Source organism: the organism of the source record quoted next, unplaced genomic scaffold (assembly GCF_019419815.1).
Source record: "Pyrus x bretschneideri cultivar Hongxiangsu unplaced genomic scaffold, Pyrus_bretschneideri_v1 Contig13, whole genome shotgun sequence".
NCBI classification, from domain to species: Eukaryota; Viridiplantae; Streptophyta; class Magnoliopsida; order Rosales; family Rosaceae; genus Pyrus; species Pyrus x bretschneideri.
The window spans coordinates 1064859-1090143 of NW_025999424.1; the positions used below are offsets into that span (position 1 = coordinate 1064859).

Below are 25285 nucleotides of genomic sequence, written 5' to 3' on the forward strand. Positions count from 1 at the left end.
GAGACGGAACGAAACAAAACCTGACCTTTTGGCCCAGCTCAAGGATCTCAAGTCGGAGCTTGCCCTCCTCCGCGATTTGGCTTTGAAATTAAGTATGACATACCTTAGGTTTTGGTGTTTAATTGAACTCCTCTAGGATTGGGTAGGCATGCCTCATCCAAATTGACTTAAATTTTCTTCGGGTGCAATGATAGTTAAGATTATGTTGATGTTTAAAAAACAAAAATAAAAAATAAAACCAAACACAGAAAAATCCTAAATTGGTTTTTTTTTTTTTTTTTCAATTTACAGAGGCTTCGTTGGATTTGCAAATTTATTTCAATCAATTTATGCAACGTTGGAGAAGAAGGTGGAGCGCGGAGGGACTAAACCGGCGGTAGTAGAGGAGCTTCGACATCATCAATGACGGCCTTGGTCTGCTCTTTGCTATGCAAGTCTTGGGCGTCGCGGGCGACGATCTCGTCGTGGGACTAGCAAGGAGGAAGGCGGTGGGAAGAAGCTGGGTTTGAGTTAGCTATAGTTGGGTTGCTGGGTTTGTGGTGGAAGAGGATGAAGCTACAGGAAAGAGGGAGGCTACGAGAGAGAGGGAGGGTAGACAGTGGAATAATGAAAAAGAGAAGGGGTATTGTTGTCCAAAAAATTATAAATTTGTGTCCCATGGGCTGGAACAAGTTGTTCCAAGGGATAAGATAGAACCAAAAAATGGCTAAAATTCGTTCTACGGGATGACGCGTTCCAGTCAAATTGGCACACCAAGCATGGGAAGGAACGTCTTGTCCCACTGCATTCCGTCTCGTCCTGCGTACCAAACGGTACAAAGTCCATGAATTAACAAACCGAACCGCTCAAATTGAAATCGACAGCCCCATTAACTCATTTTAATGGCCCCCTCCCACAAACCAAAGATTCGAATCTCCTTCTCCTGAACGGTCCTAGATTTGCTGATCTTTGAACTCTGCACGGTGAAGTCGTGAGAGAATCCAGATGATCCAGCATTGTATACAAAATCTTATCTTTTTTATATTCTTTTTACTTTAAATACGAATATTATCTTTTTTATATTCTTTGTACTTTAAATACAGTGGAATCCAGATATTAATCTTAATTAACTTCCACCACATATTCCTGGAAAGGTTGTAAGGTTTCCACCATATATTCTCTCGCACTTGAAGATGATGATTAATTAGCATCTAATCTATATTACTATATTCAAATATATAATTTGCTGCATGTAAAGGAGGAGGATTTTCTCTCTCCTAGTCTTTCTCCTCTTCCTATGTGAACGGTCATAGTTAAGTCACGTTAACATTGTATATTGATTTTTTTATAGAAATAATAAGACAAAAAGCAATGTGTGAGAGGAGAGGAGAGAAAGAGATAAAAATATGAGAGAAGAGAATCCTACCCCGCACAAAAAATGCTAGCGAGACCATGTTTACCAATGTCATCTCTCTAGCATTACAGTTTCCGACACAAGGAGAAGTTTATCCGCATTGTAAGTAGAAAACGAACTGAATTTTTTACGAGTTGGGTGTATTTGTTGCAATGCATTCATGGGAAGTATACAGAGACGAATGAACAAAAGGCAACAGAAACTTCATATTTCGTAGTAACGAATACCTCGTTGTTTTGTGTCTTTAGGCGTATATTTCCTCGCTACAGATGTTTTTGCATCTCTTGGGAGTTGTGAAACTTCTGAACCTTTAAGAAACTTGGCTGGAAGTGTTTCTGCCTTGCACATTCCCCTTTCTCTCTGGTGGCCGTTCGCCTAAGAGTATTACATCAATGTTAGCTCCGGATTCCAGTGAGGACTGAACCATTGTGTCATATGCTTTTGAAGAGAGGGCAAGGCGCTGAGTTCGAGCTCTCAAATATAGCTCATATGCAAGTCTCGGCTTCCCTTCGTTTGCGAGAGCCTCAATCATCATTTCGTATGTGACATGGTTTGGAGGGATGTTCTGAGCTTTCATTCGGTCAAACCATTCGTATGCAGCACTGCTAAAACCGTTTCTTGCAAACCCACTGATAATGGCATTGTATGTCACAACAGTTGGCTCGATGCCTGCTGAAACCATGTCATTGACGACGGTTTCTACTTAGGGATGGGCAAAATACCCATGGATTTGAGTAACCGCGGTTACCTGCCCATTTAAAGTTCACGGTTACGGTTATGGGTATAACCGTTTATTTGTAAAATTTAAATTGACGGTTATAGGTATTATTCGCGATTATAACAGATATCTAACGGTTATGGGTATCCGCGGTTACACAAGTATTTATTTACCTATTTAATTTAATATATGTAAAAATTAAAAAAAAATTATCGCAGGATTTTGAGGGTTTTAGAAGCAGGCTCTCTCTCTCTCTCTCTCTCTCCCCTTCCTCTAGTCCGGACCCTCTTCTTCCCAGCTCCGCCGCTCGTTCACTTCGTGTTTTTCCTTCCCAGCGACCTGCGACCCATCTCACATCTCGCCTTCGCTGATTTGCAAGCGTAGGAAAGTATATATGAAGAGGAAATAAATGCAGGATGGTTGTGCTGTTGGTTTTCTTCCTTGCTAGTTTATATAGACGGTGGACACCTTTGTTTTCCCGCTTGCTTTCTACAATGCAAGATTCTTTGCTCATATTACCAAAAAGATTTGGCTTGATGCTGCTGTTTACTCTCCTTGAATGTGGTAAAAATTAATCTTTATTTTTGTTTTTTACTTTGAGCTTTGAATCATCTAGTATTCAAGATAATAACTACTTTTTATTTTTGGAAGGTTTACTTTGTAATCATATGTATTATATATAAAGACTTACTTGGGTGTAGCAAAAAATATCGTTCGTAAATTATTATTTCAATTATTGGAACTGTATGAAGACTTAAATGATTAAAATAGGGAAATGCATGCATGTACCTATAATAGTGTTTAATTGTCAGAAAACGAAAATTATAACAAAATTTTCTTTCATAATTTTCAAGTTGTTAAAAAAAAAAAAAAACATGTAGACATGTGAAAAAATGGGTAAATGGGTAAAAAAAATGATAAACGGGTTCAAAAACGGGTAAATGGTTATGATTAAATGGATACATAGTTATGGATATGAATAACCGTTTATAAACGGCTATGGTTATGGGTATAACCGTTTATGTAATTACCCAACCGGTAAACGATTATGCAGATATTAACACAAACGATTATGGGTAAATAAACACAGTTACCAGCTCGCCATAACCGTTGTCCATCCCTATTTCTGCCATGTTAGGTTTTCCATGGCCACTGAAAATTGAAGCCATAGTTGTGTCGGCGTACAAGTTTGGTTTCGAGATTTTTGTTCACTTGAAACCAAAGCAAGTTGAGGTTCCCTTCGTATCGTATTGGATATTTGGGACAAACATAACTCATTACACCAAAGAAAAATGAACACAAGTTTCCCAAAAAAAAAAAAAGAAAAATGAACACAACACACTAACTCGGACAACTCAGTTGGATATTACATTAAGTAATTGACAAATTAGCACTATTTTATCAAAAAAAAAAAAAAATTCTCTTTCCTTATTTAATACAAGTGGAGCGATACTAGAAAAGTAGAGAATCGAATTCGAAACTCTGTAAAATGAAAGTTTTTAACGAAGCTAAAAGTATCGTGCCATCATTACATCAATATCATCCTAATAAGTTGCTCATATTGTTGAGTTATATTCTTAACACAAATATATCACACTAAAATATAAACTGTTTGAAAAGTTAAAATACATTACGAACTAAACTCTATAAAAACGTGCTTAAAAAGTTACATAACAAACTTGGTTTCACAAGTTCACCGCATAATATATTTGAGAACATTTTGGGATTTAAATAATTTTGAAATAATCAAAATCAAAACAATACTTTTACAGATTTGATCAATTTTTTTAGAAAGCCTCTAATCTACCATGCTCCACACACTCAAAAGCATGTGATCAGATGTGTCCACTAAAAGAATTTTCCTTTGCAATTCAGTACTCTCTTTTAAAACGGATAAGCGCCTATTAGAGCTCTCTCATAACCAAGTGTCTCTTGTCGACACTCCAACTGGGGACCCCTTCAATTGGGGACCCAGTTGCGACATCAAATAAAATGGACATGGATCCTTTAAGGATCTATGCATCCTAATTCTAGGGATTTATCAATCTAGATCATTGAAATTTGATTCAACAGTTAAAGTTATTATAACTTTTAAAGTGAATCTCTGTTTGTAACCATTGACTCAAATTTCAATGGTCCGGATTTGTAGATCTTAGGATGTATGGATCCAGAGAGGATCTATGGCCCAATAAAATAACGAGTACAGCGGCTAAGACATGACAATAGGCGTCTGTCAATATTTTAGTTGCTTTTGCGTTCCAACATAGGATCTAGGTGGTTGGTCGTTGGTCGTTTGTCGTTGCCAACGTAGGAGTTTTAGATGATATGGACTTATCTGCAGATTGCTTAATTCTCAAGTGTCCAATTCTTACTACTTCCTATTATGGTGCAAACATCTTGATTCCGGGAAAAACAACTTGATTAATGAAGAAATTCTTTGGCCCACCAGGTAGATTATGTTACGCATCTAATCACATTTACAAAGATGCGGGTTTCGTAAATTCGTATTGAAAACCTACATATCACTATGACGTTATGACGTGATCCATTAGCCGAATCAAAAAATTTCTTCATTTGGTAGCATTTGTTAACGATGCAATAAAAAGAAAGAAATTTATAACTAGCTTTAATATGAACGATAATTTACAACAATTTATCCAAACTAGATGGAATCAGACTCGAACTTGAGTTAACAAAAAATAAATAAATAAAAATAAAAGAGAGAATGTTGTCAGGAGCAGATGGAAATAGGGACCAAGGTGGTTTTAGGACCACTCGAGTCTAGAAAATATATTTGTCAAGGTCTTTTCAGGACCCGTTGAATGATTGGTACTGGTCCTTCGTGCCTACTAAACATTTGATGTAATGCATGCTAGGCATATTTCGACATATTGCATCAACAACACTCGACAACTTCTTTCTATATCACTCATCAGATTGTTTCAACATATGTCTGTGTCTGTTGACATCTGCACAACAAGCCCACCAAGTGGATAAACTAATTTTTATTTTTTGCACAGTTCGCACTTTGTTCCTATCTAAAAAAAATTTGTATTTAACACTGAGATCTCTAAAATTCAAATCCTAGATATGCAACTGAACATTGTTCTGATTGCCAAGTTAGATTAATTCTTATTTCTTGTAAAGAATAAGGATAACACTACGTTTGGATGAAGAAATTTAAGATTACTAAGAAATTTTAAAATGACGGAAATTGAAATGACAAAATTTTATTTTCTAGAATTTGTGAATTTTCTGGTTTGGTAAACCTAAAAGAACAATGGAATTGAATACGGAATTTGTCATTTTTAAACTCTAAATCACAGAAATTGGGAAATGACATCTATTTACATGGAATTTAAACTTGGGAATTGAAGGTTCCAAATCCCAAGTTTTTTTCCATGCGGAAATTCTAAATTTCTATGTTTATGAATCTAAACGAGAGAATTGGTGCATGTCAATTTATAAATTTTGATTTTTACCTAAATTTTAAGTTTATTTCCCTTATCCAAACATAATGTAAAGTCCGTTAAAAGACAGTAATTTAAAGCAATTTGCCAACGAGAAAAATAAAATAAAATAATTCATCACATATATACTCAAATGCAAGATGTCATTTTACCAAAAAGAAACGTCAGGCCCCGCTTTAAGGAAGCCGAAGGAAAGGAGGCAGCATAATAGTGAAGTGGGATACACCAAATTAGTGGACAAACATGATTCCTACCTTATACTTTAGTTACCAGTACCTAGAGTTTTTCGTTGAAGTTTTCTAAAAGATATGGTTAGATGAGTTGAGATCCTTTTCAGATTTCATTGTTCAAGGTCTATAAATTAACAAACCGAATCACTCAAATTGAATTCGATGACCCCATTAACTTATTTTGATGGTCCCCTCCCACAAACCAAGGATCCGAATTTCTTTCTCTTAAACAATCCAGATTTGCTGATCCTTAAACTTTGCATGGTGAAGTCATGAGAGGATCTCAACTCTGGTTCAGATGATCCACCATTGTATACAAAATATTATCTTTTTTATGTTCTTTTTACTTTAAATACAATGGAATCCAGATATTAATCTTCTAATTAACTTCCACCACATATTCCTGGAAAGGTTGTAAAGGTTTCCACCATATAATCCTTCTGGCACTTCAAGATGATGATTAATTAACATCTAATCTATAGTACTATATTCAAATCTCTAATTTGCTGCACGCAAAATGCTAGCAAGACAATGTTTACCAATGCCATCTCTCTAGCATTACAGTTTTCGACACAAGGAGAAGTTTATCCGCATTGTAAGTAGAAAACGAACTGAATTTTTTACGAGTTGAGTGTATTTGTTGCAATGCAATCATAGGAAGTATACAGAGACGAAAGAACAAAAGCAACAGAAACTGCATACTTCGTGGTAACGAATATCTCGTTGTTTGGTGTCTTTACAGCGTATATTTCCTCGCTACAAATGTTTTTGCATCTCTTGGGAGTGTGAAACTTCTGAACCTTTAAGAAACTTGGCTGGAAGTGTTTCTGCCTTGCACATTCCCCTTTCTCTCTGGTGGCCGTTCGCCTAAGAGTATTACATCAATGTTAGCTCCGGATTCCAGTGAGGACTGAACAACTGTGTCATAAGCTTTTGAAGAGAGGGCAAGGCGCTGAGTTCGAGCTCTCAAATATAGCTCATATGCAAGTCTCGGCTTCCCTTCGTTTGCGAGAGCCTCAATGGTTTGGAGGGATGTTCTGAGCTTTCATGCGGTCAAACCATTCGTATGCAGCACTCCTAAAACCGTTTCTTGCAAACCCACTGATAATGGCATTGTATGTGACAACAGTTGGCTCGATGCCTGCTGAAACCATGTCATTGATGATGGCTTCTACCTAGGGATGGGCAAAATACCCATGGATTTGGGTAACCGCGGTTATCAGCTCATTTAAAATTCAATGTTACGGTATAACCGTTTATTCGTAAAATTTAAATGGATGGTTATAGGTATTACCTGTGGTTATACGGATATATATTTACCCATTTAATTTAATATATGTAAAAATAAAAAAAAAATTATTGCAGGATTTTGAGGGTTTTAGAAGCAGGCTCTCTCTCTCTCCCCTTCCTCTAGTCCGGACCCTCTCCTTCCCCGCTCCGCCGCTCTTCCGTTTCGTCTTCTTCCTTCCCAACGACCCGTTTCACATCTCGCCGTCAACGATTTGCAAGCGTAGGAAAATACATATGAAGAGGAAATAAATGCAAGATGGTTGTGCTGTTGGTTTTCTTCTTAGCTAGTTTATATAGACAGTGGACACCTTTGTTTTCCCGCTTGCTTTCTACAATGCAAGATTCTTTGCTCATATTACCAAAAAGATTTGGCTTGATGCGGCTGTTTACTCTCCTTGAATGTGGTAAAAACTAATCTTTATTTTTGTTTTTTTATTTTGAAGTTTTGAATCATCTAGTATTCAAAATAATGACTACTTTTTATTTTTGGAAGCTTTACTTCGTAATCATATGTATTAATAATTAAAGACTTGCTTGGGTGTAACAAAAAAATATCGTTCGTAAATTATTATTTCAATTATTGGAATTATATGAAGACTTAAATGATTAAAATAGGGAAATGCATGCATGTACTTATAGCGGTGTTTAATTGTTAGAAAATGAAAATTATGACAAATTTTTCTTTCGTAATTTTCAAGTTGTTAAAAAAAAAAAAAAAAAAAAAAAGAGGCATGTAGACAAGTGAAAAATGGCTAAATGAGTAAAAATATGATAAACAGGTTCAAAAAACGAGTAAATGGTTATGGTTATAGTTACATAGTTAAATGGATACACAATTATGGGTATGGATAATTATTTATAAACGGTTATGATTATAGGTATAACCGTTTATACAATTACCCAACGGAATAAATGGTTATGCAGTATGAATATAAACGGTTATGGGTAAATAACTACGGTTACGCGCTCGCTATAACCGTTGCCCATCCTTATTTCTACCATGTTAGGTTTTCCAGGGCCACTGAAAATTGAAGCCATAGTTGTGCCGGCGTACACGTTTGGTTTCGAGATTTTTGTTCACTTCAAACCAAAGCAAGTTGAAGTTCCCTTCGTATCGTATTGGATATTTGGGACAAACATAACTCATTACACCTAAGAAAAATGAACACAAGTTTCCAAAAAAGAAAGAAAAATGAACACAACACACTAACTCGGACAACTCAGTTGGATATCACCTTAAGTAATTGACAAATTAGCACTATTTTATCAAAAAAAAAAAAAAAATCTCTTTCCTTATTTAATACAAGTGGAACGATACTAGAAACGTAGAGAATCGAATTCAAAATTGTGTAAAATGAAACTTTGTAATGGAGCTACAAGTATCATGCTACCATTACATCAATATCATCTTGATAAGTTGCTCATATTGTTGAGTTATATTCCTAGCACAAATATATCACGTTAAAATATAAACAGTTTGAATAGTTAAAATACATTACGAACTAAACTCTACAAAAAAACGTACGTAAAAAGTTATATAAAAAATTGGTTTCACAAGTTCGCCCCATAATATATTCGAGAACATTTTCCGACTTAAATAATTTTGAAATAATCAAAATCAAAACAATACTTCTACAGATTTGATCAATTTTTTTAGACAGCCTCTAATCTACCATGCCCCACACACTCAAAAGCATGTGATCAGATGTGTCCACACAAAGAATTTTCCTTTGCAATTCAGTACTCTCTTTTAAAACGGATAAGCGCCTATTATAGCTCTCTCATAACCAAGTGTCTCTTGTCGACACTCCAACTGGGGACCCCTTCAATTGGGGACCAGTTGCGACATCCAATAAAATGGACATGGATCATTTCGGGATCTATGCATTCTAATCCTAGGGATTCATCAATCCGGATTATTGAAATTTGATCTAACGGTTAAAGTTATTATAACTTTTAAAGTGAACTTCTGTTTGTAACTATTGAATCAAATTTTAATGATCCGGATTTATGGATCCCTAATTCCCTATGATTAGGATGCATGAATCCAAAAGGATCCATGGCCCAATTAAATAACGACTACAACGGCTAAGACATGATGACATGACAATACGCATCTGTCAATATTTCAGTTGCTCCTGAGTTCCAACATAGGATCTAGGTTACTACTTCCTATAACGGTGCAAACATCTTGATTCCGGGAAAAACAGCTTGATTAATGAAGAAATTCATTGGTCCACCGGGTAGATTATGTTACGCATCTAATCACACGTACAAAGATGCGGATTTCGTAAATTCGTATTTAAAACCTACATATCATTGTGACGTTATGACGTGATCTACTGGCCGAATTAAAGAATTTCTTCACTTGATATTGTAGAGTAAAAAATAATCAAGATGCGACACGTGGATTTTTTGATGAAAATGACAAAATTAGCCTCAAGGTACACCATAATTCATACGCGCAATCAGTGGACAATCATTCTTCAATCAAGTCAAAAATGCCCAAATAAGTATTTATTTTCAAACCTATTTCATCCATCCTCATCACATATTCTCCACAAGGTAACCCCCAAAACGTTCCATTTAAAATTATAATTGGTCACTTAGTAGATTTATTACCTAATTAATCTATTAATTGTCAATTAAACTACTAATTACACCCAAAAAACTCCCAATAGGCCGGTCACCTTCTCTCCCAAAGGGGGCCGGCTATGCACTATATATTCAACCTCATTTTCTCTAAAAACCTAGGTCTTAACTCTTGCTAAACACTCAAAATTCTCAAAACACTTTTCTCTCAAAATTCACTTTGGCATTGGAGGTTCTTCGGCTAAAGCCCCCTCCCCATTCATTGTGGGCGCGTGAGGCTCTTGGCCTTGACCAAAGGTGTTATTTGTTTTGTAGGTCCAATTTTGTCCAAGATCAAGAAGAAGAAATTTGTATCCACAGATATCATTTGTTAACGATGCAATAAAAAGAAAGAAGTTTATAACTAACTTTAATATGAACGATAATTTACAACAATTTATCCAAACTAGATGGAATTAGACTCGAACTTGAGTTATAAAAAAATTAAAAAATTATACAAAAAAGAAAAAAAAAAGAAAAAAGAAGAGAATGTTGTTAGGAGCAGATGGAAATAAGGACCAAGGTGGTCTTAGGACCACTCGAGTCTAGAAAATATATTTGTCAAGGTCTTTTCTGGACTCGTTGAATGATTGGTACAGGTTCTTTGTGCCTACTAAACGTTTGATGTAATGTATGCTAAGCATATCTCAACATGTTACGTAGACAACACCCGACAAATTCTTTCTATATTACTCATCAGATTGTTTCGGCATATATCTATGTCTGTTTACATCTGCACAACAAGCCCGCCAAGTGGATAAACTGATTTTTATTTTTTGCACAGTTCGCACTCTGCTCCTATCTAAAAAAAAACTTGTATTTAACACTAAGATCTCTAAAATTCAAATTCTGGATCCGCGACTGAACATTGTTTTGATTGCCAAGTTAGATTAATTCTTATTTCTTATAAAGATTAAGGATAGAGTCCGTTAAATGACAGTAATTTAAAGCAATTTGCCAACGAGAAAAATAAAAAAAAATAATTCATCACATATATACTCAAATGCAAGATGTCATTTTACCATAAAGAAACGTCAGACCGTGCTTTAAGGAAGCCAAAGGAAAGGAGGCAGCATAATAGTGAAGTGGGATACACCAAATTAGTGGACAAACATGATTCCTACCTTCTACCTTAGTTACCAGTACTGAGAGTTTTTTGTTAAGGTTTTCTAAAAGATATGGTTTAGATGAGTTAAGATACTTTTCAGATTTCACTGTTCAAAATCTATAAATCAGCAAACCAGACCACTCAACTTGAATTCGATGGCCCCATTAACTCATTTTGACGGCCCCCACCCACAAACCAAGGATCCAAATTTCTTTCTCTTGAACAATCCAGATTTGCTGATCCTTAGACTGGTGAAGTCGTGAGACGATCTCAACTCTGGTTCAGATGATCCAGCATTTTATACAAAATATTATCTTTTTTATATTCTTTTTACTTTAAATACAATGGAATCCAGATATTAATCTTCTAATTAACTTCTACCACATATTCCTGGAAAGGTTGTAAAGGTTTCCACTATATAATCCTTCTGGCACTTCAAGATGATGATTAATTAGCATCTAATCTATATTACTATATTCAAATCACTAATTTGCCGCACGCAAAATGCTAGCAAGACCATGTTTACGAATGTCATCTCTCTAGCATTACAGTTTTCGACACAAGGAAGAAGTTTATCCGCGTTGTAAGTAGAAAACGAACTGAATTTTTTACGAGTTGGGTGTATTTGTTGCAATGCAATCATGGGAAGTATACAGAAACGAATGAACAAAAAGCAACAGAAACTAAATACTTCGTAGTAACAAATACCTTTTTGTTTTGTGTCTTTACAGCGTATATTTCCTCGCTACAAATGTTTTTGCATCTCTTGGGAGTGCGAAACTTCTGAACCTTTAAGAAACTTGGCTGGAAGTGTTTCTACCTTGCGCATTCCCCTTTCTCTCTGGTGGCCGTTCGCCTAAGAGTCTTACATCAATGTTAGCTCCGGATTCCAGTGAGGACTGAACCACTGTGTCATAAGCTTTTGAAGAGAGGGCAAGGCGTTGAGTTCGAGCTCTCAAATATAGCTCATATGCAAGTCTCGGCTTCCCTTCGTTTGCGAGAGCCTCAATCATCATTTCGTATGTGACATGGTTTGGAGGGATATTCTGAGCTTTCATGCGGTCAAACCATTCGTATGCAGCACTGCTAAAACCGTTTCTTGCAAACCCACTGATAATGGCATTGTATGTGACAACAGTTGGCTCAATGCCTGCTGAAACCATGTCATTGATGATGGTTTCTACCATGTTAGGTTTTCCATGGCCACTGAAAATCGAAGCCATAGTTGTGTAGGCGTACAGGTTTGGTTTCAGACCAACCTTAAGCATATGTTCCCACACCTGACGGGCCTCATCATATCGCTTTCCCTTCTCAAGGGCACTAAGCAATGCCCCGTAAGAAAGGATTGTGGGTTTCTGACCTTGCTCCACCATTCTCTTGAAAATTTTGACAGCAGCAGAAGTTTCAGCTGCCTTGGAACAGGCAATAAGAACTGCATTCCATTCCTTACTTCTTGGTTTAAGTCCTTTCTCTTCCATCTTGTTGAGCAACCTGACACCCCATTTCCAAATTGCTCTTTTTCTAGCTGCACTTAGAAGAACATTAAAGTGAGATACTATCAATTCATAAGACATGTTATTTGGCTGCGGCCCCTTGTCCAACATATCCTCATAAATCTCCAAAGCTGCCCACCATTTCTTAGCCTTCCCCATCAACCAAATTGTATGGTTACACACGGCTAAACTTATGTCAGAATGCTTTTCTCTTATCCTACTATACAAATCTTTAGCTACAATATAATGTTCTTCACGGGTACAAGCCCACAAAAGGCGCTCGTGCTCCACCCTTCCAAGTGGAACCTCAGTAATATCCATCTCTATTAGCAGTTTTAGCACATTGGTTGTTAAGTTATCATCCCTCACAAGCCACCGCCGCATCACTTGGTAGCAAACGCGTTTTGTAAAGTTCTCAAGCTTCACAAACTCTTGTTCCCAGTCTACATCAGCATCTTTACCTATATGACCTTTACGATACTTTTCTCTAAAATCAACAAAGAACTTTAAAGCTCCATTCCCGTCTTGCATTCTTTGATAAGCCAACAATGCTGTGGAATACGATACAGGAGATGGAGTCATGCCTTTTTCTTGAATCTCCTCAAGAACATGAAGGGCCTCCGTACTTAGTCCTCGTTCAATGTAAATCGCCATTTTAGTGTTGTAAGTTACAACATTCGGTGCCACCCCTTCCCTAGTCATATCATTCAAGACTCTGTCCATTTCTCCCAATTGTCCAGATTGCTTCACTGCACCCAAAAGACTGTTATATATGAATAAGTTTGGGGCAATAAAACCATTAGTTTCTTCCTTCTTCCTCTTGAGCCATTCGACAGTAGCAAAAGCAGAATCCATCAGTCTGTCTCTTCCGAAACCCCTAATGATCGATGAGAATACTTGAAGGGGCAAATCACCCTTGTCCTGAAGAACCTCTTCAACATCATCAGCTGTTTTCGCAAACTGTAAGCTCAGCGCCAGTGCACGCACGTCAATCTTTTCATTTCTCTGTTCCCAATCACCTCCTTGACCGCCTACCCCTACTTCATCACCATCATTACCATCACCGCCCTTCCTTCCGTCCACATTTCGATGATCAACACCACCCTCACTCTCCCATTCACCTGACAACCTATGTTCCGAGGTCGATTCCTGCACAACAACCTCATTCCCAATTGCTTGCTCCTCCAATGCCCATGCTACCACAAAAGAACAGCCAAATGAACCCTTGTTCGGCTCACAAAACCGAGCAAGTTTAAGTCTAGAGTGCCCAGAGAAGCAACCACATCCGAAACCAAATTTTCGGCTTCCATTGAAACCATCACTCCCAAGTAAAACATCAGCATTTCCTCCATAAACAGGAAGACCAACAACTCCAATATTTTTTCTCCTACCCCTAGTTCTAAATTTACAAGAAGGACCAAATTCAAATCCCACCTGGGGTACTTCCCAAGTGATTAAAGCTTGCATTTTTCCAGATATTTACAAGAAACTATAACAACGCAGGATTGAAATTCCTCTCAAATCATATAATTTCCAGCAAATTTTGCATTTTTACAGAATTCCCAGCTACTGCAAGAGATGGGGACATACCTGAACTCCAGATTGAAAAGTAGTGCCAGATAAATTTGTATGCTTTTGGAGCTTTTAGTGGAAGTGCTTATTAAAAGCCAGTGAATTTCTGAAGTGGTTTTGATTTCATTTCGCAGTGGTCAGTGCTCAGTGGCGCTGTGGTTCTCTCACAGCCATTCAATTGAAATGCGATCAGTGGTGAGCTAGAAAATTTGGTAAAAAAAAACAACAGGAAAAGGTTGGGGAATATTATTTATTGGGCCTAATGTTTTTCAGAAAGTGGCCCAATATTTTAATATTTGAAATTGGGCCTAATCTTTCTATGACATTGGTCCTATTATAAAACACTTGGTAAATCTTTTCCCTGCAAAAATTAATAAACTATTAGATCGTTTAGTCATATCAAACTATATAAAACAGATAAATAGATTCGGTAAAAGAATTATAAACCACCAATCTATTTACTATAATTAATTAATTAAGTGACCTTATTTTTAATTGATTTTTTGTGGAAACTGGCATTTACAAAATGATTTATAATATAAATGATTCAATAATAAGTGAAGTTCTGTAAATCAACCACAATGTATTTTGAGGAGGAGCTATCCAAAGATAGAGTTGAATATCTGCAAAAATGTTGGTGCATTGATCATTTCATAAGCTATATATATGAACTTGAGACCTAACCCATATGCCAATTTTCTTATGGTTTCTTTTCTCTTCTATTCTTTTATATACATTTCAATTATATTCTTCCCAAATTTTTCTTTTAATACTTTTGATCTGATAGAAAAGGGACCACCTCGTCCGGTTTCTATGAGGTTCTAGATCACCAAGAAAAATAAAAACTATATTTTTTTCGCTTAAAAAAATATCTGTTGGTGATTTTCTTTGCGGTAGTTTATTTTTTGAGAGTCGGAAAAGAAAAAGCATTTCAATCTCTTTTTTATCACCATCGTGTGATATATTATATTCAAAAATTAAATATGAGATTAGCCGTGTGAAATACGGGTCTATAATCCATCCTAACCGCTGGCCCATCCGGTAATGATTAAAAAAATAAGACTAGTTGAGGTTATTATTCATGGGAACCAAAATAAGGATTAATAATGTGCATATGGTCCTAACAAAACAAGGACACCTTTTTTTTTTTCCTGTTAAAATATGTTAATAATGCAAAAACAAGAAGGGGTGGTGTCAGTGATTGTATGATAATGTTTGGAAAAATAAATAGTATTAAATAGCAAGCAACCCATGCCAATTGCCATGCATGGAAGCAGGGAAGAAACTGATCTATAATTGTGTGGTAATTGGATTTTTTATTTTTATTTTAAGAAATAATATTATCTACATTAAAAGAAGATTAGACTTAATATCACAATGAACTAGCAATAATATGTGATAATTGAAATTAAATCACCTTGATGGATGCGCATAAAATCTCTTAGCTATATCTAATCTTCCCATCGGCATGCCAAACAAGAAGAAAATCTGATGGGTTGCGTGAAAGAATCAATCTTGTGCTACACATCACTTTTTGTATTTTTGCATGAGCATATATAGCTCGCTCGATTTCACAGCTCTGATACTATTATATGATCGATTTAAAAACAATCATATATTCCTTAAAAGTACAAATCGAAATGATAAAGATTTTGAGAGATATATACCCTTATTTATGTATGTATATGTGTATATAATCTCTCAAAATCTTTATCATTTCAATGTGTACTTTTAAGGAATATATGATTGTTTGTTAAATCGATCATATAATAGTATCAATTAACTTAATATTATTGTAAATTGCACATCTGAGTGCAACAAAGTTAGCTGAAACAGTGTTCTCTTCTTTTTCACGTAAGTTTTAATCTCCGTTTTCGTTATATATATATATATATATATGTATTTATATATTAGATTAAAAATTCACTCAATTAAAAGAAAATATCATTGTGATTAGTGAACAAATAATATACCAAAAAGAAGAATACATCAGATTGTACTATGTGAAAATTTAATGAGCGATGATTATCGTATGACATTACTAAATACTAATTCACATATTTAAATATAACTCGTGCTGTGATACGAGAGAGTGAGTTGTTTACCGTAACACTATGTGAGGTTCGATTTCTGATAATTAAGAAATTTGAAAAAGCAAAGATACAAGTCATGACCAAATGGTCACTTGAAACGGTGCCTTTTAGCCCATACGAGGATGCTACAAATTCATGGTATATATTTGCATGATTTGATGGTTATCTAAAGTCCAAAACCTATGCGTTCCATGTAATATATTTCTTCTTCCACGATCAACATGTGGGGTGTCAAACCTTATGCATGCAAATTTGTTTCTCTTATCCGACTTCCACCATGTGCTAGTATGGACACCAGTTTGTCACTTTCGTGAATGTTCACAAAACTTAATAATGATTATCAAAGTTGATTAGAAAATTACAAAAACAATAAGCTTAATTAGCAACTCCATAACCACTGCAGCTGACAGTTGGCTCACACGGTAACGAAGTAAGTTATCGATGATTAATTAGCAAATCTTCGTTTTGTTAGGGCTACTTATCCATTAGTTTAGGAAGATTAAAAAAATTTAGGTTTAGCAACAGGGATGGATGTACATTAGGACCACGCGGAGTTTGAAAAATATACATATGAAGTTCTTTCAAGGACCCCTTGAATGTTTGGTAGGTTCTTTTTGTGTCTACCAAGTGTTTCATGTAATATATGCTAGTCATATCTTGATTAGTTGCGTTGAAAAATTTTCTCGATATCACTAATCAATTGCTTCCACATAAGTCGATATTTGTTGACATGTGTGGAACCTAGTTTAGTTCGAATCTTGAATCTGTCACTTGTGAGCAATACATTCTGAATTTGACGATGAAGAATTCTAAGTTCAACACATCTAAACATGGTGGAAAGAAAGGGAAAGGAGAGAATATACGTATTGTTTAAGCTCTCTCCCATGTGGTTTGATGCCCTAGAGAGATAGCCAACCACCCATAAGAAAAATGTAAACCCAAAAGAAAGCTTAAGCACCAACCTAACCTAACTGATCTAAATTGGATTTAAGAGATCTATTAATTGGATTTTGACATGCTAAAAAGTATATTGGATGCTGATTTTTAATTTAGATCATATATAGCTCTAAATAAATCATGAACTTAATTAGTCAGGATATGTCTGAAAGTGTTTACGCAAGAAACTTTTCTGTTTTTAAGCGCTTTTGTACAAAAGTTGAATATGTAGAACTCTTCTAAGAACAAGGTTAAACAAACTATTATTTATAGAAATGAGATCCTCACATACTCATACCACAATTCGTGACACTTTTATAAATCATGATCAGATTTCTATAACTCCAATATTTTTTGGTCAATCATTTTTTCATAAAATCTCCCTCACACCGTCCAAATTCTCGAAAAATACCACAAAATTATTTCTAAACTATCAAAGGATCATATACATTTCTTGAAAGACAAATTAATTGAGCAATTGATTTTGTATTTGGCCCGCCAATTAAGCAACCGTGTTCCTAAGCACCCACCCCCATGTGCACTTGGCCTTCCATAAAATAAGCAAAGAGAAGCCATGCTCATAGAGTCATATTGTCCCCCTTGTGGCATCCTCTCATTGGCCGACCAGTCTTACTTTTTGCAACACTCCGGGCGGCTTGTATTTTATTGATGTCGTTATTATATTTTGCCCTAGTTAATATAATGCACATTTGCCTAATTATTACTTGTATATATTAAGTTGCCAACTCCAACACTCTCAACTACCCATTTCCTTTCATTTCTCCTGAGCAGTTTGAGTAGTTGAGAGAAAAAGCACAACAGAAGTGCTTGTAAAAAAAGCAGAGAAAATTTGAAAAATGATTAAGCTGAGGTCAAACAGGTTTTGCAGAAGCTTTAGCAGTTGCAAGCTCATCAGCAGTAGCAATAGTAAAAGCAAGAGTAAAGCTGCTGATCAAAAGGAGCTTGGAGGAGGCAATATTATTAGCAATGGTGAAATCAAATGGGAGCGTCGACCGGGAGGCATGCTTGTTCAGACCAGGGAGACGGCGGCTGAAAGCCGTGCCGGAGAAGGCATGATCACGGTTCGAGTGTCATCTGTGTCTCATTTCCATGATATCTCCATTGAAGCCACTTCCACATTTGGTAATACGCCTTCTTTCACATTATTTAGCGAAACTTACCTAAACGGGGTATCACTGTTGTCTGTAGCGGTAGTTATAATGAATCACACACTATCATATGTTTTAAATTCTCACATAGCAGTGCGTGATTAACTTTAGATACTGTTACAATAACATCGCTAGGACTGTTCTTTTCTCTATATATGAGCCATAAATGCAAATAATCAAATCCTAATTGGCTTTGATTCATTTGTTCTCTGCAGGCGAATTAAAGATGATATTGTCACTGGTGACCGGTATGGAGGCAAGAGAGCAAAGACTTCTTTACAAAGGAAAACAAAGAGAGGATGGGGAATATTTACACATGGTTGGAGTTAGAGACAAGGAGAAAGTGCTTCTGCTCCAAGATCCAGCTATCAAGGAATTGAAGCTTCTTCATGGAACTGGAACTCCTACGACTTGTCGTTCAATTCGTGTTTGAGAAATTGAGAATCATGAGATTATCTTTAATTAATCTCTGTTCATTACTAACCGAGAAAGTTTAATATGCCTTCCTCTCATGGAGAAAAATGACAAAGAGGGCAGCTGCACACTTAATTAATAGAACCAAAATGTAAACATGTCTCATGTTTTTGTAACATGTCTTATGATTGATGTGATCGATGATCCTTCTGAAGTTTTTCTCCCTCTCACGACTTGGCTAGCTAGATTATCTAGGGACTTTAATTTCATGTACCATTTTGTGTGGGTTGGAGCTTTCTGCAACTAAAAATTGTAAGTTGCTGAATGCTGATGCATGTCCTTGTAAGCTTTGTAATGACTGAAGGCATAAACTCTGCTAATGTTTATAAAAAATGATATGTTGATTCCACTTTCTTTCTTTTCCTCATTGTAAAAATGTAGGATATTGGTCCATTTGGTTTTGCCAAAGGACGATCAAAGGTTTCAAAATTGTGATGCTTTCTATGTTTCAACTTTCAATTGCATAGTATATTCACCCGCGCGTGCACGCCCGCACAAAAGCTAAAGCTAAGCTAAAATGTGCTTTTAAAAGTATGCTAAGGAGATCCTCTAAAATATGACTATGTATGAATTCTCTGTCACCTTACAATTTAAAGTTAATTTTCATGTCATGATTATAAAACACCGTGCCAAAAAAATGAGATGCAGAGAGTTCCACTTTTAAAAACCTCCTTAACATCTTTCTAAAAGTAAAGAAATCCTTGAGTCCAATAAATTGATCGTGTTACCTGTATGACCTCAATATTGGAAGAGTTATGCTTTGTGAGTAGGTGGATGGATGACGTGGATCATTTGTTAAACTTAATAATTGTAAAGCAATTAAGAAAGGATTTGCATAAAACTAGAATATCCTTATAGTGTTTCAAGTCAATCATGTGTTGCTATGCAATAAAATTAAAACCCATATGAGTTTGGAATGCCAAAGTGTCAGTATCGTTTTTTTATCACGAGTCTCCCCCCACAAATTGAGATATTTAATTGTAACAACTAAAAAGTGAAGGGTAATGTTAGAAAGATTAAATTTTGTAAATTAAATGATATGAAAGTTGACGATTGAATTATTATTTAAGTGTTTATTAACATACTGATTTTTATTAGAAATACATAATTTAATTTGCCAATTTAATCTGTAAATTTAATCTGTCTACCATTACTCAAGAATAAAAGAATTTTGAACTCGGATAAAATTTAACACCTTATTCATTAAAATATTACGGCGCATGCAGATGCTTAATTACTTAAGTGGGGTTTAATTACAGATCAAATAAGTGAGTGCACGAGTACAACGTACACTTAAAGTTCAATTAACAAAATGCAGGGCAACTAACTGGTCCCATGCCACTGTGACAGTCGTTAGGCCGAATTCTAGGAAGACATTCTGTTTGTGCCACAACTGAACAGGGAAACAACTTCATAAGCTTTTGGCTTTTGGCTTTTGGCAAGTGGCCGGCAGCAAAAGCACAATGGTTTTCCAAACCAAACTTGTTCAAATGTTGTATTTGAATTTTAAACCTTTTGTTTACTTTCTTTTAGACGGGATTATTGTTTAGACAAATCCCTATGGTTTGCTCCATCCATGTCCCAACGCTTTAATTCAACCAGAAACATAGACCCTAAATAATTGATTCCACGGTTTGATTTATATTCAATATAAACACGGCAATTAAACATGCACAAACTATCACATTTTATTAAAAACCACACATCATACGCAGACTTAGACGTAGCTAAGTTCATTAAAACAGTAAGACTTCTCTCTCCGAATTAAAGTTCAACTGAAAACCAAAAAACCACGCTTACCACACACGAAACATTTTATTATCACACATTGTCACATGATTATCTGTGAAACTATCGTTTAATTAATTTCCTTCAATCTGAATAACCTTCTTTGGAGGTTTTTGAACTTCATGCTTGGGAATAGTGACCTTTAGAACCCCATTCTCCATAGATGCCTTAACTTCATCTGTCTTGGCATTTTCCGGCAGCCGGAACCTCCTTAGGAACTTGCCCCGGAAACGTTCGACACGGTGAAACCTATCTTTACGATCCTTACTCTTCTCATCTTTTTCTTCTTCATTCCTCTCGCCACTTATCTGGAGCACTCTTCCATCAGTAACCTCCACCTTGACCTCCTCCTTCTTCAGCCCCGGAAGGTCGAAAACAAACACATGGGCGTCTAGGGTTTCCTTCCAGTCAGTTGGGGTGTTGAGGACAGGACACTTGTTGACCATGGAGAGAAATGGGTCGAATATTTCATCGCCAAACACTTGGGAAATGAGTGACATTTTGTATGATTAGCAAAGGCTAAGATCGATGATTAGGAAGAGATTAGTTTGCTGGTGTTGCTGATTAATTTGGTTGCAGGAGAGATTTATATATATATGGAGTTATGGAGTTGGATGGATGCGTCTTGAACTTTCTAATTACTAGTATATAGTTATCTTCGGATTTTTATTAAAGATAACATGTTCTACGATGTTCGATCAATGAGTAGGTGAATTGCTTGAACATTCTATCGGCTACTAGAACATGCATGAACGTCACTTTCTAAATGTTGGGCTCTAACTGAAATCATTGGGCTGAAAAAAGAGATAAAGCCCACATTTTGGGGATGACATTTGTTTTACAAGACGATATCCTTCTTTATTTTTTGTTTTTCTCTTTTCTTTGATACAAAGATATAATTACAGTAAGACCTAAGAAATAAATTGGTTTTCAATTTATAATCCATGAGATTTGAATTTAAGATTTCTCCTTACAAGTGAAGATGAATATTACTAATCATAATATTATATGACCATTAGACGGTATTCTAAATTATTTTAGTTCATAGAAGATTTCGAACTTAAAGGAAGGGAACGAACATACTATATGAGCCAATTGACGGAATTCACGCTTGGAGCGACTTTAAAAGGCGGTAGCTGGTAGTTGCACATGATTGATCTAAAGAAGTGGGGAAAAGGCATTGTTGTACTATTGGAGATGCATTTTGCTAGGTGAGTGAATGATGACCATGTTTCAAAACATAGAGGCATACATAGAGGGTTGCAGGAGTACTATTTTCTGGTGCCAATATAGCAGCCTCACCATGTTTCCTCCAAAGATATATATATCCTAAATCAAAACCATTCATCTCTAAATCAAACGTTACAAATTGAACCCGAAAAACAGGAGAGGAGGGGAAGGGTATATGGAACGTGCCCAGCATCCTCTTGAATGTATAAATTATTTGAGCTAGCTAGCTCCAAATTAAACGATCGATGGTCTTCTTGTTGTTGACAGAAGATAGAGAGTACAAATGAACATACTCAAGAAAACGCTCGTGTTGCGCAGTTTTGTGCTCTCTTTTCTTCTGTCAACTTATGATCTTCACTTGATCTTCCACTTCCAGTTCCAGCTGATAAAATTCTACAGCACTATTGGTCATCTTATTCTTATAAATATCCACACCAATTAAGGTAAGGAACCATCTTATTAAGTAAGATTTCGCCCCTTTTTTGCTTCAGAACACGAAGGTCCTATGCGGTAAATACATGGTCCTTGCGGGAGCCATATCATCTCATTGTTTCTTCAGTGCAACGAAATTCCTGCTAAGAAGGAGCTCGTGGTCATGGTTCACGGAATATTTGAGAAATTATCCGTCTCACAAACATAGCTACATAAAACTGCAATATTTACACGTTAATTAACGTCTGATTGATTCTCAGATATATCATCTTTTTGTGTATGTGATTTGTGCATATATTTTTACGCAAGAAGCATACTACTTATCATTCCCTCTTCCCAGTAACGTGAGTGACAAGCAAAGCAGGAAAGAAATTAGGGAAACGAAAACATCCGCATGCACTGGATATCTAACTCAAAACACCAAAAACCATGCCTATCTCCATCCTCTTGGTAAGTTGTGCAGGTCAGATCGAAACCAGACGTTCAAAACGCGCGTTAATTCAATCTCTCTTCACGAATCGACCCTGCAACATAGATATATGGAACGATTAATACGAAATTAGTCATCTGAATTAATTACAGAACATGATATAGCACACTTGGTTGTGATGAGAGATTCAGAGTACCTTCATACGGGGTCGTTTTTCGGCATTGAGCTTTCGGACTTGGTATCGGATCCGCTTGGAGTAGAGCCGGTTATGCCTCTTTTCCTTGTATCTCAACACACTGGCCAGTCTTTGCTCCATCTTCATTTTCAAGCTGCCGTCCTCTTCCGGGACTCTCCATAACTTCCCACCTGACCCCTGAACAAGTCCCATGCATTTCAGGTTACAACCCAACAGATGGAACTTCAATATTTAATTAAGGCTTAATTGAATTATCAGTCCCATGGTGTTAGAGTAGTCCAAAGGTAGTCCATGTGGTAAAAAGAATTAGGACACTGCGGCGAAGTATGTTAGGTTTTGGGTCCAAAATTGAAAATTTCGTTAACTCTCTATTAATTATTAGTAAATTAGCCTCACATGTATGACTAAAAAGATAAAGTTAGCATCATTTGTGAGCCTCACGTGCTAACAATTAACCGAGATTTACGTTTTACTCCACTTACTAATAATTAACAGTGAGTTAACAGAACTTTTAATTTTAGATCAAAATTCTAACAAATATCACCACAGGATTTAAATCCTAATTGTTTTTTACCTCATGGGTATCTTTCAACTATACTACCACAATGGGAACTATTAATACAGTTAGGCCTTTAATTAATTTTTAATTTGATCAAAACAAATATTTAATTAACTACCAAGACAATATAATGTTTATTTTTAACCGAAGTGATTGAGTGTTTCATTACTAAGAACATCCAAATGCAAAAAGTGTCAAATACACGAGACCAATTATTTGATATGAAGGTATTTCACACAAAATACAAATGGTACCATTCAAATATAAAGTTCTAGATGAGACCGACCAAAAAGGATCCTCGCTAGATTCTAGGATTCAGTAATCTCATCAGTTTATTGTATATCGTGTAATTAGAAATAATTTTAAAATTTAAAATTAAATATAAATAGTACCTAATCGAAACTGATCGCACGATATATGATAAACCGATGAAATCACTGAATTCCTAGCATCCTAAGAAAGGGATCCGAGGCTCCTTTTTCCGAGACCGACAATATTGATTTCCCACATACAATTTTTAATTGATGATTAAAAAAAATAAACTGTTAGGATTATGACATTTGCATTATTAAACTAAAGTCAATCACAATTTATATTTCACAAACATAGTCAGTGAAGTTAATTTGAAGGTGAAATTACACATAAGGTTAAACAAAATGAATGCACCGATCAACGAAAAAGGGCAAGAAGTCAAAAAATTTCTTACATCGGGAGTACTGCTGTTATGATCGAGCTGAAAAAGCTGATGATCCTGCTGATGCATCGAGTCAGGTACAGTTTGTGGGGAATCTCCTCCATCAATGTACAGTGGTCCCTTGTCGGACCAAGCATTCAATATCTCCTCATAATCCAGCTTCAACGCCAACGACAACCCCTTGCCGTCGCAGCTCCACCGTCGATGACCAACATCCCGAACATCTTCCCCGCTGCGTGTACCAGTAGTACTCGTCGTCGAGCTAGCCAAGCAGTCCTCCTCTCTCTGCCCCTCCACCAACTCCGAGAAACACACCCACTTCTCCACGCTTGTCTCCCTCTCTCTGCTCCTCATCGCCGTCCGTACAATGTCACGCTCTGTTTCTTCTCTATACTCATCCCGTCCCCTGTAGTAGGAAAAGGACTCTGCTTCCTCCAGATCGGATGACATTGTCGACGTGGTGGCGGTGGCGGTGGTGGCGGTGGAGGTTAGGAGGCCCTTGAGAGTGGCGCTGCCGTCAGACTCGAACAGCAAGGCCACGTTCTCGTCCTGTTGCATGTACCCTTTATCTTCAAAATCATTCTCGACCCGATTTTCCGGGTGCAGCGGAAAAAGGTTGAGCTGGGGGCGGCGGCGGCGGCGTTGGCGGTGGTGGGTCTTGGCCGTCGTTGATGTAACTTTGTTGGGTGCTCTGTAACTTTGTCCGTTATCTTCGGAGATGAGGTGGGATCGGAGACTTAAAAACTTGGGTTTTCTGGTTTTTGTTCTGAATTTCCGAGCTGCTAAATGTTTAATCAGTTCGTCTTCTTCTTCATCATCTTCTTCTTTCTTGATCATATCATCAATCATGGAGCTCCTCTGCACATGATCTTCGTGACCAGAAGGACTCTTCTTGTTGCACATCTCTCTCTCTCTCTCTCTCTCAAGTCTCTTGCTTTCTCTCTCTCAACTTTCTTGCTTCCTCTGTTCACTGATAAATCGATTAAATTAATCGCGAAAAGGTTAGAAAAAGAAATTGGAATGTATATTTTGGGGAGAGGCAGAGGAAGCAGAGGAAGAGCTCAGATTTTGACTCTTTGGGAAAAGGTAATGTTGATCATCAGTCCCGTAGAGATGATGATGCTGATGTATTTGCTTTATGACACGTGGGAGGTGGTGATTGGGTGGAGGGGTGGATTGTGCTTTGTTATCCAGATTTCGTTTTGCTGTAGATGATGTGATGATGACTGAGCTTTGATAATTCAACGATGGATTGAGTTGTGTAAAATTTTCCCCTAATGTGTTTAACTAGTAATTGTTTAGTTTCATCGTTGCACTGTTATGTAATATTAAAAGTTTTTAAATGTGTAATATGTTAACGTTTTTGTACAAAATAATTG

The 25285-nt window shown here is 36.4% G+C and overlaps 4 protein-coding genes across 4 annotated transcripts; 1 reads left to right on the forward strand and 3 right to left on the reverse strand.

The window, feature by feature from the left end:
* Nucleotides 1–11503: 11503 nt before the first annotated feature.
* On the reverse strand, nucleotides 11504–14096 carry LOC103960952 (protein LOW PHOTOSYNTHETIC EFFICIENCY 1, chloroplastic-like). The gene has a single exon (XM_009373452.2). The coding sequence runs from the start codon at nucleotides 13798–13800 to the stop codon at nucleotides 11632–11634; it is 2169 nt and encodes a 722-aa protein (XP_009371727.2). The 5' UTR covers nucleotides 13801–14096; the 3' UTR covers nucleotides 11504–11631.
* Nucleotides 14097–17643: 3547 nt separating this feature from the next.
* Nucleotides 17644–18926, forward strand: LOC103959694 (BAG family molecular chaperone regulator 2-like). Its single transcript, XM_009372050.3, has 2 exons — nucleotides 17644–18077; nucleotides 18319–18926. Exons 1-2 carry the CDS (start codon nucleotides 17792–17794, stop codon nucleotides 18534–18536), a joined length of 504 nt encoding a protein of 167 aa, XP_009370325.2. The 5' UTR covers nucleotides 17644–17791; the 3' UTR covers nucleotides 18537–18926.
* A 1321-nt stretch (nucleotides 18927–20247) lies between these two features.
* LOC103960954 (class I heat shock protein-like) lies at nucleotides 20248–20985 on the reverse strand. Its single transcript, XM_009373454.3, has one exon. The coding sequence runs from the start codon at nucleotides 20863–20865 to the stop codon at nucleotides 20440–20442; it is 426 nt and encodes a 141-aa protein (XP_009371729.1). The 5' UTR covers nucleotides 20866–20985; the 3' UTR covers nucleotides 20248–20439.
* Nucleotides 20986–22221: 1236 nt separating this feature from the next.
* Nucleotides 22222–24831, reverse strand: LOC103960955 (zinc finger protein CONSTANS-LIKE 8). Its single transcript, XM_009373455.3, has 3 exons — nucleotides 23919–24831; nucleotides 22654–22830; nucleotides 22222–22551 (listed from the first exon to the last, which is right to left on the reverse strand). The coding sequence occupies exons 1-3, from the start codon at nucleotides 24807–24809 to the stop codon at nucleotides 22528–22530; spliced, it is 1092 nt and encodes a 363-aa protein (XP_009371730.1). The 5' UTR covers nucleotides 24810–24831; the 3' UTR covers nucleotides 22222–22527.
* Between the last annotated feature and the right edge of the window lie 454 nt (nucleotides 24832–25285).

Bases quoted from the DNA above. Each gene is read 5' to 3' on its own strand.
- LOC103960952 (XM_009373452.2), bottom strand. From the start codon at position 13,800: ATGCAAGCTTTAATCACTTGGGAAGTACCCCAGGTGGGATTTGAATTT.
- LOC103959694 (XM_009372050.3), top strand. From the start codon at position 17,792: ATGATTAAGCTGAGGTCAAACAGGTTTTGCAGAAGCTTTAGCAGTTGC. The intron at 18,078-18,318 runs GTAATACGCCTT...TGTTCTCTGCAG, and splicing joins TGAAGCCACTTCCACATTTG to GCGAATTAAAGATGATATTG.
- LOC103960955 (XM_009373455.3), bottom strand. From the start codon at position 24,809: ATGTGCAACAAGAAGAGTCCTTCTGGTCACGAAGATCATGTGCAGAGG. The intron at 22,831-23,918 runs GTAAGAAATTTT...GGACTTGTTCAG, and splicing joins ATAACAGCAGTACTCCCGAT to GGGTCAGGTGGGAAGTTATG. The intron at 22,552-22,653 runs GTACTCTGAATC...TCTATGTTGCAG, and splicing joins AAAAACGACCCCGTATGAAG to GGTCGATTCGTGAAGAGAGA.
- LOC103960954 (XM_009373454.3), bottom strand. From the start codon at position 20,865: ATGTCACTCATTTCCCAAGTGTTTGGCGATGAAATATTCGACCCATTT.